This window comes from Cyprinodon variegatus, unplaced genomic scaffold (assembly GCF_000732505.1).
Source record: "Cyprinodon variegatus isolate N-32 unplaced genomic scaffold, C_variegatus-1.0 Scaffold166, whole genome shotgun sequence".
Lineage (NCBI taxonomy): Eukaryota > Metazoa > Chordata > Actinopteri > Cyprinodontiformes > Cyprinodontidae > Cyprinodon > Cyprinodon variegatus.
This window is the reverse complement of record NW_015150619.1, coordinates 175,696-189,983: the sequence shown is the minus strand read 5'-3', so window position 1 is coordinate 189,983 and position 14,288 is coordinate 175,696. Positions and strand designations below refer to the sequence as shown.

At 36.5% G+C, this 14,288-nt stretch overlaps 2 protein-coding genes across 3 annotated transcripts in view; both read right to left on the bottom strand.

Moving 5' to 3' along the window:
* Positions 1–10,394, bottom strand: part of LOC107086906 (glucosidase 2 subunit beta-like) — a 220,645-nt gene extending 210,251 nt beyond the window's left edge. For both annotated transcript variants that reach the window (XM_015378178.1, XM_015378179.1), the window contains exons 1-3: positions 10,219–10,394; positions 9,878–9,994; positions 4,566–4,661 (exon numbers count right to left, since the gene is read on the bottom strand). In XM_015378178.1, coding sequence (XP_015233664.1) covers positions 4,566–4,661; positions 9,878–9,994; positions 10,219–10,300 — 295 coding nt within the window. In that variant the 5' untranslated portion in view covers positions 10,301–10,394. The remainder of the gene's footprint in view (positions 1–4,565; positions 4,662–9,877; positions 9,995–10,218) is intronic.
* A 1,329-nt stretch (positions 10,395–11,723) lies between these two features.
* On the bottom strand, positions 11,724–13,892 carry dmrta1 (DMRT-like family A1). Its single transcript, XM_015378180.1, has 2 exons — positions 13,301–13,892; positions 11,724–12,639 (listed from the first exon to the last, which is right to left on the bottom strand). Exons 1-2 carry the CDS (start codon positions 13,776–13,778, stop codon positions 11,846–11,848), a joined length of 1,272 nt encoding a protein of 423 aa, XP_015233666.1. The 5' UTR covers positions 13,779–13,892; the 3' UTR covers positions 11,724–11,845.
* Between the last annotated feature and the right edge of the window lie 396 nt (positions 13,893–14,288).

Here is a 14,288-nt window from a genome sequence, read left to right as displayed (position 1 = left end):
ATGTGATTATAAGGGAGTTACTCAGAGGAGCTCCAGTTTTATAAATAAAGGTTTATAATATGCTATTATTTTGTATTTATTCTATTCCTTACTACCTTCCAGGCAACATATTTATGTTTTTTATTTTATTTGAGACAAAAAGCATAACATTATAAAAATTAAATACTTATATTAAAAGATTAAGTTGGACGGAAGGATGGATAGTTACTTTATTAATCCCCGATAGGGGACATTCACCTGCCTGATAGCAAAGATTAAAAACATATAAAATAGGATAAAGATCACAAAAATAGATTATAATAATAATGATTTCAAAAAAAATTCAGTTAACCCTTTGTAGGGCACTCAGGGAAATACTTAGAAAATCTAAATTTCAAGCCAACAGTGTTATTGGAATCCAGGACAAGACCTTATTACCTTTGTAACATAAAAAAATGATATTTTGATGGCAAAAAATAATGTGTAATCAATGTAATAACAAGGAAATCCAACTTTCCCTGAATAAATTAAGAAAAATAACAAAAGTGCTTCTTTAAGAAATTAATGAAAAGCACCCTGAGAGTAAAACAAACACATTTTTGGTACAGCATAATTAGAGGCATTAATGCTGATACTGGCACTTACATTTTTTAGTTTATAAACCTAAATATGATGTTAAACAGGCTTATTACCTTTCAAACTTTACTTTTTCACTTTTCAATTAGCTTTTTACCTTTTTTTTGTTAACTTATTTTTCAACTTAATGTACAGTAAGTAATATATAATTCAAGGGCTCATTTTATTGGTCAAATGCCAAAATAAGATATGCATCCACATAGCAGCATCTTTGCTGGATATTGATCTTGTGCTTCTAGACGTCACTGAGGGACAGAGGGGACTCCATTTGTAAGGAGTATGCAAGTGATCAAAAACAGTAACTTGCCCAATAAAGGGTTAAAAGGCTTTAACCTGTCTAATGGGAGCCGTTTTGGACATTGCTTCATTGCTGCCTCTCATGTAAAAGCCAGTGAACAAATTCTTCGTTTTTCTGTGCATGATGAACACGCAACAGACAGCTCTGCAAGCTCTGCACTGATGGTAACACAGTTATGTACAAACAGCTTTCTACTTCAACAGTCTTCAGCATGGGGCTCATTTCCTTCCTGCTAACCTTGAAGTTCTTACCGATATAGAAAACTGATCTATGAGCTGCAATCTTTGCTGTTCTATCAGCTGCAGTCGTTCGACATGAATTCATTGTGCTGTTAAGTGATGATGAATGTACGCACAGTAAAACATTTCAAACAAAGGAAAACCCAAATAAATCCATCCAGATAAATTCATGCAACTCGGTCTAAAAAAGGTCTACAGCTGTTAAATCAATATGATCCATACAAAAAAAAGAGATAGTCTTTCAAGTCTGATAAATACGCCTTGGGAAGAATATACTTACTTTGATTCTGTAAAGCAAACTTTATACAGACATTCCAAAAAAAAGCAAAAATGAAAAAAGCTAAAAGTTATTTATTTTTCTGTTAAATTGAGTCACTAGACTATACTGGACAGGTAATAAAAAGATTGAAAAGGTCAGTTAATTATAAAAAGGCTTTTGAGCACTATGCACCGTTGCCTAATACTATATTTTAAAAAAAATTTATAATTATAATTCAATTATAACTAAAATTTTAGGTCAGTAATTAAGTTTAAGACAACCCTTATATAAATAAATAAATAAATAGATAACAAGGAGGGAGACATTTCTAACTATTATTTCTAATCTTATTGATGATTATAGCTAATAACAATAAAATAAAATAAAATAATAATAACTTTGGTGGTCATGCAAACGTGGGAAAGACTGGGAAAACTGGGAAAGTTACTTTAATAGCAAAAAGAGAAAGTTGAGAGTTACTAAACATATAAAGAAGCTGTGCCGAGTGCTGTACCCAAGCGTATAAATGAAAGTTAATTGGAAGGAAAAACTGTGGCAGAAAAAGGTTCACAACCAACGGGTTGTGAACTGTTATATTATTTATGCCAAGCTTCTCCTAAACAAGAGCCATCAAAAGTATCTTATCTTGGCTGATGGAAAGCATCTTAAAACCGGTATTATGTAGGGCCTCAGTATCGCTTCAAATTTCAAGAATCTGTTCTGACTCTTAGGATTTAGAATTGATTCTTTTCTATCTGATCCAGTCCGATCTCTGCAGTGCAAGTGCAATAATCCACGTCAAATACCATGCAGTCTTCCCTTAGCTCTCTACTGTGCAGATTTTTTTTTATCTAAGGGAAACATATTCCAGGACATTACAACTTTTTTCTTTTTTCAATGCGTTTTTGTACTTTATACACTCCTTTTATATTGTCTGTCACATTTTGATCTTTAACAGCATCTTGCTTTAACTCTTTGTACTCTATATAAGGTACTGGACCCAGACTTTCCCTGAAGGAGTGAATCCTAAGGGATAAATAAAGTTGAGTCTAAAGGACAATTTATGCTTCTGACGCATAGCCTCTGCATCCGTCAAATCTGTCTCTGTGCGCAGTCACATTTGATGTGTGCGGCTGCAGAAATCTAATCTGCCCTTAAGTCTAAGTATATCTAAAATCAAACAGTGGGATCAAAAATAAATTCTAGCTGTTACCTGCACGACAAGACTTTGTATTTATGCACCATATTGACTTTGGTATTATATTAACAGAACGTGTTAGTAGATGATAGCAGCTGTAAGGAAGGTGGAAAATGCAGTTTTTATCTTTGGTTTACGAATTGAAAGTCTTCTTATTTTTATTTTTTAGATCAAAGTAAATGTGACCTTTCACCAGGTAGTTTGGCTCTCACATGTACCCAGAAGCCCATCAGTCCCCGTCAGAATATAAACTTTTAATACCAAGAGAAGCGGTAACGCAAATTATCTGAATTACAGATGAGAAGAAGAAAAGTTGTTACGTTTGGTTTGGTTTTTAAATGGGTGTGGTGTGTATAGCGATGGAATGAAAAGACAAGTGGAAAGGAGAGTGAAATTAAAGTGGTAAGGGTGAAAAGGCTTGAGGAAATGTGTCCTTTGTATTTTTCCTTTAAGCTTTGTGTCGTCTTACTGTTTCTATGATCACATAAACGCTCCTCTGCTTTTGTCCTAAATAACAAAAGCATTAAAGAAATGTGGTAACAAACCATCCATTATAATAAAGTATGGTATTCAGGCTTTAAGTAGCAATAAAGAATACATTTGAGAGGAAAAAAACAGGGATTAGCAGGATTATTTTGCTCTTTCCTTCACAGAAAACAAGACATAGCTGTTTTTCCATGTTTGCAGAAGCCATTAATGAGAAAGAAACTAAATGGATACACTTTTACATGATAAAATCTAATAATTCATACAACTAGGTTGTTTAATTTCAGGTGAATATGTCTAGTAATTATTCTTTTGAAGCCTAAAAAACTGTTGCTGAGTAAAAACATTGCTTCTAATCAGAGTACCGTATTTTCCAGAATATAGAGCACCTGACTATAAGCCACACCTATTACATTTTTTTGAAGAAACAGGAAAACTTGCATATATAAGCCGTGTCACTACCCGATCCGTCCCGGCAGAACAATCCATTCTGCGCATGTGCGAACAGATATATATCCAGGTGTTCATAAATATTGCAATTATGGTACAAAAACTACTTATTTCTATCCTTAACTCACTAAAGAATAGTAATACACATCTGTAAAAAAATGTTTTATGACTTTTATGCGCTCTACATTAAACTGCTTCTCTGACATCATCTTCAGACATGCTCAGAGCAGTCCGGTGAAATATGATTAAACCATGTTTATCTTTATTTTAGTTGTTTCTTTCTTTAGATTACGCCCTATATAGCATAAGGTTAAAATGAAACCAAAACATAAAACTCAATAACACTAGATCTATATTTATATCCAAAGCTGAAAAAGTTAACTCCCGGAAGTAGCAGATCGGGCAGAGACGACTGATAAAAGAAAGGATTTTAAAGCATTTATTTTCTCAAGAAATACATTATTAACATTTAACACATCATATTTTAGTACATTTATTATTTTTGGGAAGGGAAAACATTATTTAGGTATTTTTAATCGAGGACGACCCCAGAAGTATATCTGGATGCGCATGCGTAAACGAGCTAATGGCGCATGCGCAGAACGGATCGTGCTTCCGGAACGAATCAGTAGTAACCGTACTGGGCTATAAGCTGCTGATATCTACTGAACTGTCTCCCACCAAACCTGTAGGGGGAGCTCTACATATAGCCCCTGGAGTAGGGTTTCTTCATTAGTTCGGCACCTTTAATGCAGCAAATAAATGTCAAAATGTGTGAATTCGGGGTATTTGCTCTCAGTCGTCCCTGCTGATTGTATGTTCTAGTGCTAAATGAAAATTAGCCCCTTATTCTGTCATTTACAACTTTGACTTCCCTCTGTGACGGTTAGAAAAAAGCCACAGAAAAGCGGCAACTTCTTTTAAGCCCCATGGGGAAAAGAAGTAGCAGCTTATAGTCCTTTATGTATAATTATTTTATATCCCTAACCGGTACGACTTGACGTAAAGTTAAAGCCTTACCGCAGATGCCATCATTCACTCTAGATGATGGGATGTAGTGCGGCCTAAAACCAAGGTTGGTGCAGTAGAATCGACCACGAGGACATGCTGAGGTACCTGTTTGGAGCCAGATAAAGAGGTCAGATAAGAATATTAAAACGGCAAACATTTAAAATGTATCAATTAATCCTAAATACGATACTCCTTTAATGCAGTGGCTTCCTCATTTTAGGCCTGAACAATAAAGGAACATCTACTTTAAGAACAGCTATTTAATAGATTTGGGTGTAGGAACAAAGTTAAGCATTAAAAAAAGACTAAATGTGTTGGACAGACCAAATTCTAGTATTCCAAAGCATCTGGACAAAAAACAAGCCAACAGTCTGACAGATTCAGACCATAAACAACAAAATTTTCATTTTTATTGCTTTCCACCATTTCTACATGAATGTTTCTTGCAACAAAATGAAAAAAAAAAAGCTCAACTTACATGTAATCAGATCAATAAGTACAGTGCAGTTCAATTTAGCATAACATCAAGCATGAAAACATCTAATGGTTGCTATGGAGAATGAGTGATGTCCACATGCAGGGTTTGCTTCTGCATCCTTTATTGCCCTCAGGGAAAAATTTATTCCAGTTTCTAGTCATTGCTCTATGTCAAAAAACCAGTTGTTTACTATAATTGTATTTGATAACAGACAGGACTCTGACTCTTTTTTAAATCTCTAGTCAAAACCCACCTTTTCTCTTTGGCTCTTAACACCCATTTTTTCCTTTTGTTTCTTTTATCTTTTACCCAATTTTATTGATTTTATCATGTGAATGTTATTTTTACCCATGTTTTAGCTGTTTACTTTTATCTGTACCGTTTTATGTTTTGTTTTCTTGCTTTATTTACTTTTTCTGTACAGGACTTTGGTCAGCTGTGGTTGTTTTTAAGTGCTTAACAAACAAAATTGGATTGGATTGGATTGGATAATTGCTGCAACTGTATATGGTACCGTTTATGGAATCTGGCTAGTAAAAATAAATAACATTTGCAAAATTTGCTACATTTCTCATTTTAAGCAGTGATTGGGAGAAATAATGCTCTGTGTTAGGTCAGGATTATGATCAGAAAAGGGGAGTGCTGTGGACTGATCGACTGAAAAAGGTCCTTTTTGTAAAGAGAAATTATTTCTGCACATGGCATTTTCTTCCTTGCAGAAAATTAAAAAACTCATTTTTTATTTTTATATAAATAAAGCATGGACTATACAGCTACAGTAAAAAAAAGACCAACTCATCTTAAGGACCTATTAACATTTTAAACAGAGGCAGAAGTGTGCGAGGGCTGTACCTTTATTTTCCATGGTATTTGCATGCCCATCGAGCTTTACATACGTGTGTTTCTCTTCCTTTTTCTTGCCGTTTATATCTATTTTTGATTTATACTTTAATCTTTCCTTCCATCTTTTCAACAAAGGCAACAGTCTGATACTGTTCCTACCAACTCTGTAAAGTTAAAAATATATTTCTGTGGAATAATCTGACCTTTACGCCTGGTTTGGATGCAAATTCTAAACTAATTCCAACCTTATTTTGAATATGGAATACATTTATGAAATAAAACGGTCACAGTTATATGTTAACGATGCAAAGGTCTATTGAAGCATCACCTTTACTATGGCTTATTTGACTAGTCTTTAGCTGATGTAAAACTCCAGCACTCTGCAGGGCTGATGATATAGGCACACTCAACACGAGCTCGGTTTGGCATCATTAACCTCCTACTTGTTCCTCTCCCCCTGTGCTTAGCGGTGAAAGAGGGTTATTATAGTACTTACACTGATGCCAGCAATGGCACAGTTTATTAACGACCCTATCAGGAGACCACATGCCTCAGAGCCCATTTACAGAAAACTTTTTAAATTGAAGCAAAAGCTTTAAACTGATTTCTCTTTTTTTCTTTCTTTAAATCAGAGAAAATTATCTTTTAATTTTCTTAAATACACAAACATTGCATTCAAAAAGTCAGCTCATCATAAAAAAGGTAAAACATTTCCATAGGGTTCATGTCCTCATCCTATATTATCATTAGAGGATAAATTTTGAAAGAGGAAAAGCGAGTTTAAGCAGAATCCAATATTTTTACATAGTAATATCAAGTAATGTTCAACATCATACGCCTACGTTGATTTTCTTATATTTACATATAGAAAAAACAGTATAGAGTCCACATAATCCCTTCAACCTGCATGAACTGAACCCATTGTTTCCCCAGAGTGGAATGATGATCCAACAAACGGCTGTAATGCATTTGGAAGAACGTTGCTGTACAGTTGCAGAGAAATTAAAAACAGTTTTTAATGCAATTAATAAAGCCCTGGCATAATCGATTTGTTACAGGTTAGGACCATCTTAAAAGAGATGTTTTGGCTCTCCTTAGATCCCCAAAAAGGTTTAGAGATGAGAGAGGGATATCGTCCTCTTGGAGCGCCATATTTGTCAGGCTTCACTCCACGGTGTCACCACAGACAAAAGGATATGGATCAGTCTGAAAAATCAAGCCACGAATCACTGAATTTAAACCAAACATGAGCTGAAAATATAAAATCCAATGACTGATATGGAGGAGGTGCATACTTTAAAACAACCCCCTCCATGATCAGCTGAAGTTTAAATGAGTAGAGAAGCTTTTTGGAATTAATTTAAATTTGGTTTTAATAAGAAGCGAGAAAAAAAGTGAAAATCTTCAACCTAAGAAAACTAACAACTGTAAAGCATGGATGCAGAAGTATGAGACTGAGGGACTGTATGGATAGTAGTACTGGTCCCTTACAGGTCGCTGAACATATACACATTAAAAAACAGATAAAAATCATTAGTTGGAATAACTTCCAGCAATTCTGACAAGAAAAGGAAACTACTAAAGATATTTTTGCAAATCAATTAATCTGTTTTCAATTTTTTTGGTTATTTGATGAATAATCGGATAGCCAGGTTCCTTAAATAAGACTTTTTTATGAAATTAAACCAGGTGAAACAAACCCTTCCACTTGAGACATTCTGGATAGAACGTATTGAAACAAAAGAAAGTTATTTTAATCTTGAATGCAAAATGCTTAAACATTTTATTTCTATTCCAATATAATTACTGCTCTAAGTGGGTCACTCTGTCAACTAAATGCATGTTTTAGAGTCTCTATACTCCATTTAACAATTAATTAATTACTCAATTAATCAGCATTAATCCAATTATTTGTTTCAACCCCAGAAACAAAGATTTATCCAGAATAACAGCAGGCCCTTGATGATGGAAAAATGTGGAGGTTACTCTGATGGAAATATTTCTAAACATCAGAAAACAGCATGTATGGAACTCTATGTTAATTTAAACAAATGTGGAAGGAATTAGTCTCAACTTTAAACATATCTACCCATTTATTGTCAAAGAAATATATTCCTATTATTAAGTGTACAATTAGACATCCTCAAAGCAGTAAAATTAATGAATGAACACAAATATGCTGATCTTACCAATTTGATGCATCTAAATTAAGCCCAAGATTCATATTTCTGAACCTTTGTCTCTGTGAACTTCAGTGTTCAATTTGATTGCTAACTTTTTTTTTCTTCTGTGATATTAGAAAAAGAGGGCAGAAAATATGAGCTAGAGTTTTTATAGATTCTATTAGAGTTCTGCCTCAAACTAGTTTTTCCAGGCTTTTAACCTTTTTCTTTGCTTTGTCTGCCCAGGGACATCTGCCATCTTGTGAGTGGCAACCTTGGCATGAAATACAACATCACCATGCTTAGAAGCTGGGGTTTTTTTTCTTTCTAGAAAATATTTCCCATAGATGGTTAAAAAGAGTTTAGGGATGTGTTATTAATATATCAATAAACAGTGCAACTAATTCATTAGTCTTTATTATGCATTATTAGGGGGAAATAAAGACAAACTGAGCATTTTCTTGCTAAATAGGGAGTCTAAACTGTTCAACTATAGGTTTTATTAAGAACTGCTTACACTCAACAATTCAGTCTAATTTACCACTATGTAAGCACAAATATTTGCACAACAGAATTTTATATTCAATGCATAATAATACTTTTGATTGAGATAAAATATGTTTACAGATTAATATACTAACCGATCTATAAACTGTTTACTAGGCATCTATGGGGGTATTGAAAAGTCTAGCTTTACAAACAATAATGTATCTTAAATTTAGTTCTGACACTGGTGATTATTAGAAAAATATTGTGCATATCTAAACAACAAAGGAGTTTTTGTCTATTCTATATATATATATATATATATATATATATATATATTACATGATTTTTATTTTTTATCATTTTTATTTATTACTTCTGTCAATTTAAACTTACTTTACTGGACTCTTATTTTTTTCCTGTCTTTAATGGAAGGGTATGTAAACTTTCAAACACAACTGTAGGTGTATCAAACAAACCTAAGGGAATATAAAGGTAGTGTCAAATCATTAGCTTTATTTCAATAGCTATTTCAGTATGTAGTTACCTTTAAGCCTCATGCTGGTTAAATATCCAAAGCAGCTGGTGAAAACATTATTCATCTAAATTAAAGGAGCTGTGACACCACCCTGGAGAGAAATATCAGCTGTGCTGCTGCCATCAACACCCTGTTTATAGATGATGGAGATCGGGCTGTATTTCAGTGTAGTCCTGTTTCTCTGACTGTGACTGGCTGTATGTGCTCTCTTCATCCTCTTCATCTCTTTTCCTGCCTCACAAAGTTAGGCAGCAGCTTGACAAAGCCATGTCAAGCGTATCTGACATGGAAGTTGTCTCAGAGCTCGTCTGCCTGGAAGTGTGTTTCCTGGATGGGGCCGCCTTTTATATTTGCTTTCTGTATGTCTGCTTCTGTCTCCTTGAACCTTAGTCGGACTCGGCAGATGGCCGCTCACACTGAGCCTGGTTCTGCTGGAGGTTTCGTCCTGTTAAAAGGGAGTTTTTCCTCTCCACTGTCGCTACAAGCATGCTTAGTGTGAGGGATTGCAGAGTAGTCAATGAGTCAATGCAATCAACTGGTTTTCCTTAGAAACCTTTGAATCAATCTGACTGTATGATTTGGTGAACTGTAAAGAGCCTTGAGATGATATGTGTTGTGAATTGGCGCTATAGAAATAAACTGAATTTAATTGAAATTGAATTGAAACAAAATGCAAGAATAAAAGAAAACTTTAATATTTTTACTATTTTAAATTTTAAATTTTGATTTTGAAACTTGGTCAAAGTCAAACTCCTGTCCCTGCAGCTGGAAGCTGCACAGTCCTCCAATCTGAATAACGCCTCCTGTTGTTTACCTGGTTCATCAGAGCCGTCTGCGCAGTCGCAGTAGTCGTCGTTCACTTGCTCGAAGGGGATCATTCTTGACCCATCTATGCACAAAAAGGACTTCCTCTCCCTGTAGAACCTTTTATCTGTAAAAATAAATGAACCTCAGCTAAAAATATAAACACATAAAGCAATGCATACAGTCACCTAACGTCATATATTGATATTTATGCCAGTAAATTATATTTTTTCTGTAATTGACACATTTAGTGGTGTTAAAACGAGTATATATTCGGATTGAAAGCGTGTCAGTGTGATGAATATGATTTCAGCGGGCTGGATTGTAGCTAAATCGATGACCTGAACTCACAGGATGAAGATATTCCTCTGATTTTCCTCGAGTCCACAAACGCAGCCCAGAGAAAAGCTGCGGTGATGACGTGGAGACGCATCTCAGAGGATAGAAATGTTCACCGCCTGCTGTCAGAGAGTCCTCATTAAAATCCCGCTCAAGGATGTTTCAAACTCGGGATGCACAACCTGCGTTTAAACCCTCCATGTTGCAACTTCCTGAAACATATCGATACGTCACACTTCCAAGGCTTTCTATTGGTCGAAAGGGTAGGGATTGGACCAATCCGGGATGAGAAACGCCGCAGGAGGAGATGCTGGGAAAGAAAAATAATAATATTGCACAAAAAATAGGAAAAATGCTACAAAAAAATATTTAAACTCGATTTTAATTTCACAGCTACAGAAAATTTTACACAATTTACTCTTGTTTTTCTTCCTCCTCCTTTCATTGAACTCAATATTTTTAATATAACAGCAGGGTTATTAAAACTCACCTGCTGGTTTATTTTGATAACTATTAAGTAAGAATGTAGATCTGTTTTTTTTTTTTTGTTTTTTTTGTTTTGTTTGTTTTCAATAATCAATAAAACTGGGTAAAGAAAAACAAAAACAAATGTCATCTAGTCTTTTTACGCTGCCGTAAAAGTGAGGTCACCCCATTAGAGTATACATTTTTTGACACCAAGATCACAAACTTAAAAGTGGTTTTATGTAGACTAAGTCAACCTAAATCAGTAATTTAAAAATGGAAGGAAAGTTAAACGTTGTTTTGCAGATTATTTTTTACAAAGAAAGTGTGCACTTTAGATGATGAAATCTGTTGACTTTATGATGGATTCCTTATGATGGTTTGACAGATTTGTGGTACTTCGCAGATATAATGAGTCCCTAAATGGCATATTTGGGAAAGGATAAAATACAGGCAATTTATGTACCTCCTGACCTTTGTAAACTACTACTGCAATCTAATATAACAAAGAATATACATAAAAACCTTTATGAAGACCAAAAAACAGCTAGCAGCTTTGGGGGGGCAGTATAGGGCACCTTCAATAGCTTGTAAGATGTTTCACATACTGTAAGGCACAAGCTTCATGAATGCAAGCTGCTGTGGAGAGGATTAGATATTTATACATTTTAAGCAGACAATGAGTTATAACCTCTATCTAGCAATCTGTTGGACAAACAAAATAAAAAATATGTTCAGATATCTTTTTTAGAGTAAGCGTCTTCATTATTGCCAGAAAACCAGTCTCTAGATGTGCAAGGCTGGCAGCTGTTATTGGGTAAAAGTTTGTTCTACATAGTTAATGAGCAGAGGTGGAATGAAAATGCATTCAACATATATGAGGTTTTTATAATGAAAAAGGTATGTAAAGTTATCCTTCTAATGTAAAACTTTTAAAAGCTTTGGGAAATCTTAAAGGATATGAACATTATTCAAAAATTGAAGTTCTGGAGTAAGGATAAATAGATTCAGAAACATATTACAAAAGATCTTTATTACATTGAAGCCATTTCTATACAGAATTTTCAATAAAAAAAAATAATAATTCACATGTAAGAATTAATTTCATTACTCAGCTTTAAAAATGAAATTGAAACAAAAACAACATTTGTCATGTTATACAATTTGAAGTACATTATTTGTCACTGTTCAGTCGTGTGTAAAGGCCCGTTGTACTGCACAGAGAATCCTTACTCTGGACGTAAGAAAAGTCTCTGATCATTCCTGGGAAAGAATGTGAGTCCAAAGGTGGACGCAGGGTCAACAGTGGCATAAAACCTGAAGTCATGTATGGAGACATGAGGCCGCCCAGACCGGTGCTGGCAGAGGAATAGGCCAGCTGTAGAGGACTCACACCGAGGCGAGGACTTAGCCCGTACAGGCCGTCCCCACTGGGGGCTGGGTGGATGTGTAGGGGGGAGAAAGCAGACTTGGTTCCTGAAGAACTCAGCGCTCCTGACAGTCCAACAGCAGGCTTGAGCACTGAGCCATGCAGACGGGGCAGGGATGCACTGCCAGATTCATTTTTTTTCTCCTTAGCGTTCAGAACCAACTCAATCGATTTCACAATGTCTCCTGTACAATTTCTCACCATGGATTCCAGGGTGTCCCTTTTCTGATGAGGGAAGATCTTGGCCATGAAGTCAGCAGGGTCACGGTCCAGGTGTGACAACTCCTTGGGTTTCTCAGACTCGCTCCCAGACTCTGGATCAGAGGAGGGAAGCGACCTCTGCGGACTCTGAGCGTGATCAGACAGCCGGTCAGATGGCGGTGATGGACTCCCACAATCGCTGGCAAGCGAGGAGCTGTTATCCTTGCTGGGAGACGCCTCCTTCCTGTCAACTGGGGAGAGAACTCGAGGATTCTGGGATGCAAAGAGCGGCTGACCCAGAAATCCGCTGTAAATGCTGTATTTGCTCACTTTCTCATCTGAAACATAAAGAAAAGGGGGAGGTTTATGAATGGCATGTAATCAAACAATGTTACTGCAGCACAGAGGATGTAAATACTTTGGGGTTTACAGAGAACAATAAACAGAACTTTAAAAAAAGTCATATTTAAATTATTACCTCCTGTTACTGGTAGCCTACATAAGTTCTGTTATGATTATATAAATCAAAATGCATGTAGATGAGAAAGCTGTTTCTTGTGAACAAAATAGAAATATTAGATGCCTCCATCCTCTCTTATTTTCATTTTCTGTTCACTATCTGCAGAGAAATCGTCATATCCTGGAATGCCCACTGAAAAAAAGTCATGCATTTGGTGCATCTACTTTAACATTTTTAGCTTATACTTTAAAAACTTTTTTTTTATGTTAGCAGGGTATGACATTAAACATTTGTATTTAAGTAACTAAATATGCATGCCTAGGTAGATGCAAAACAAGTATCTATTTATCCCAAAACCAAAAAAAAAAAGAGGCTTGGGGCCTCAGAACACCTTGGACTGGTGTGCGTCATTTCATGCGTAAAAGCCTTAAAGTGAATTTACTTTACGCATTCATTTGCAAACCATTTCTAATCATATAAACCTATATATAACCAACTCATAAATGTCTGATAAACCATGAAAATTGATTAAAACTCACCGCCTTTATAGTTTTGAGCACCAAAAACGTCAAAGCTTGGAGCGGGTGGAGTGTTGCAGTTCGCTGCTGGCACCCCTCGCCCTACAGCCGACCCCTGGCTGATCCCCGGCTGCCCTTCGATGCCCGTGGGCGGGTACAGGAGCCGGATCTCCCTCGCATCGTTCTCCTCCTGCGCCTGCTGCCTCCGGAGCGCCACCTGCGCCGCCATCACCCGCTGCCGCTCCGCGATCAGGGTGCACTTTGCGCACACGCAGTCTCTCCATCTGCAGAATCGCTTGTGGCCCTTCAGCGCCGAGACTACCCCATGGTTCCTGCAACGGGCGCACTTCGGGGTCCTCGGGTAGCCCCTCTCCAGCGCGGGGTTACAGGCACGGAGAAAGAGAGGTGGGTGGCGCAGGAGGGAAGGGGACATCGGGAGGCCTCCCAGCGGGCTGGCGGGATGTCCTGCCATGGCGAGCGGCCTGATTCTGCTCTCCATACAGATTTCTCTGCTGAAATCTCTCCAAAAATCAACACGGACTTGTCTTGGAGGCCTCTTTCAGAGAGTGAAGTCTGTGGTGCGTTGGCACTCTAATCCTGCGCGCCTTAAGAGCCCCTTCACCAGGTGGTTTGACATGAAACCGAACACCCACGTCACACCCCTTTCCGCTCAAGACTCTTAATACCCTATCATGTTTATTTGCGTCCCTGATGAGTGGGGGCCTAATCTGATGCAAGGGAGCCATTCAGGTAGATCTAGTAAAAGGAGGCATGGTTGTTTTTATATATTCAAAATTGGCCTAAGCTGGAAAAAGATTGATTTGCATTGAAGCTTTGCTTAGTATGGCTTGATTCTATATGCCAGTGTGTCCCAACCCACGTGTTAATAAAAAAAAAAACAACAACATATGGTTGCTGAAATGTTTCTTCAATTTTAAGTATATGATATTTTTTAACACAACAATAGCTGAACAGCCTCAAAAGCAGCAGGTAATTATCAACCTGGTTA

Bases quoted from the DNA above. Each gene is read 5' to 3' on its own strand.
- dmrta1 (XM_015378180.1), bottom strand. From the start codon at position 13,778: ATGGAGAGCAGAATCAGGCCGCTCGCCATGGCAGGACATCCCGCCAGC. The intron at 12,640-13,300 runs GTGAGTTTTAAT...TTTATGTTTCAG, and splicing joins TGCTCAAAACTATAAAGGCG to ATGAGAAAGTGAGCAAATAC.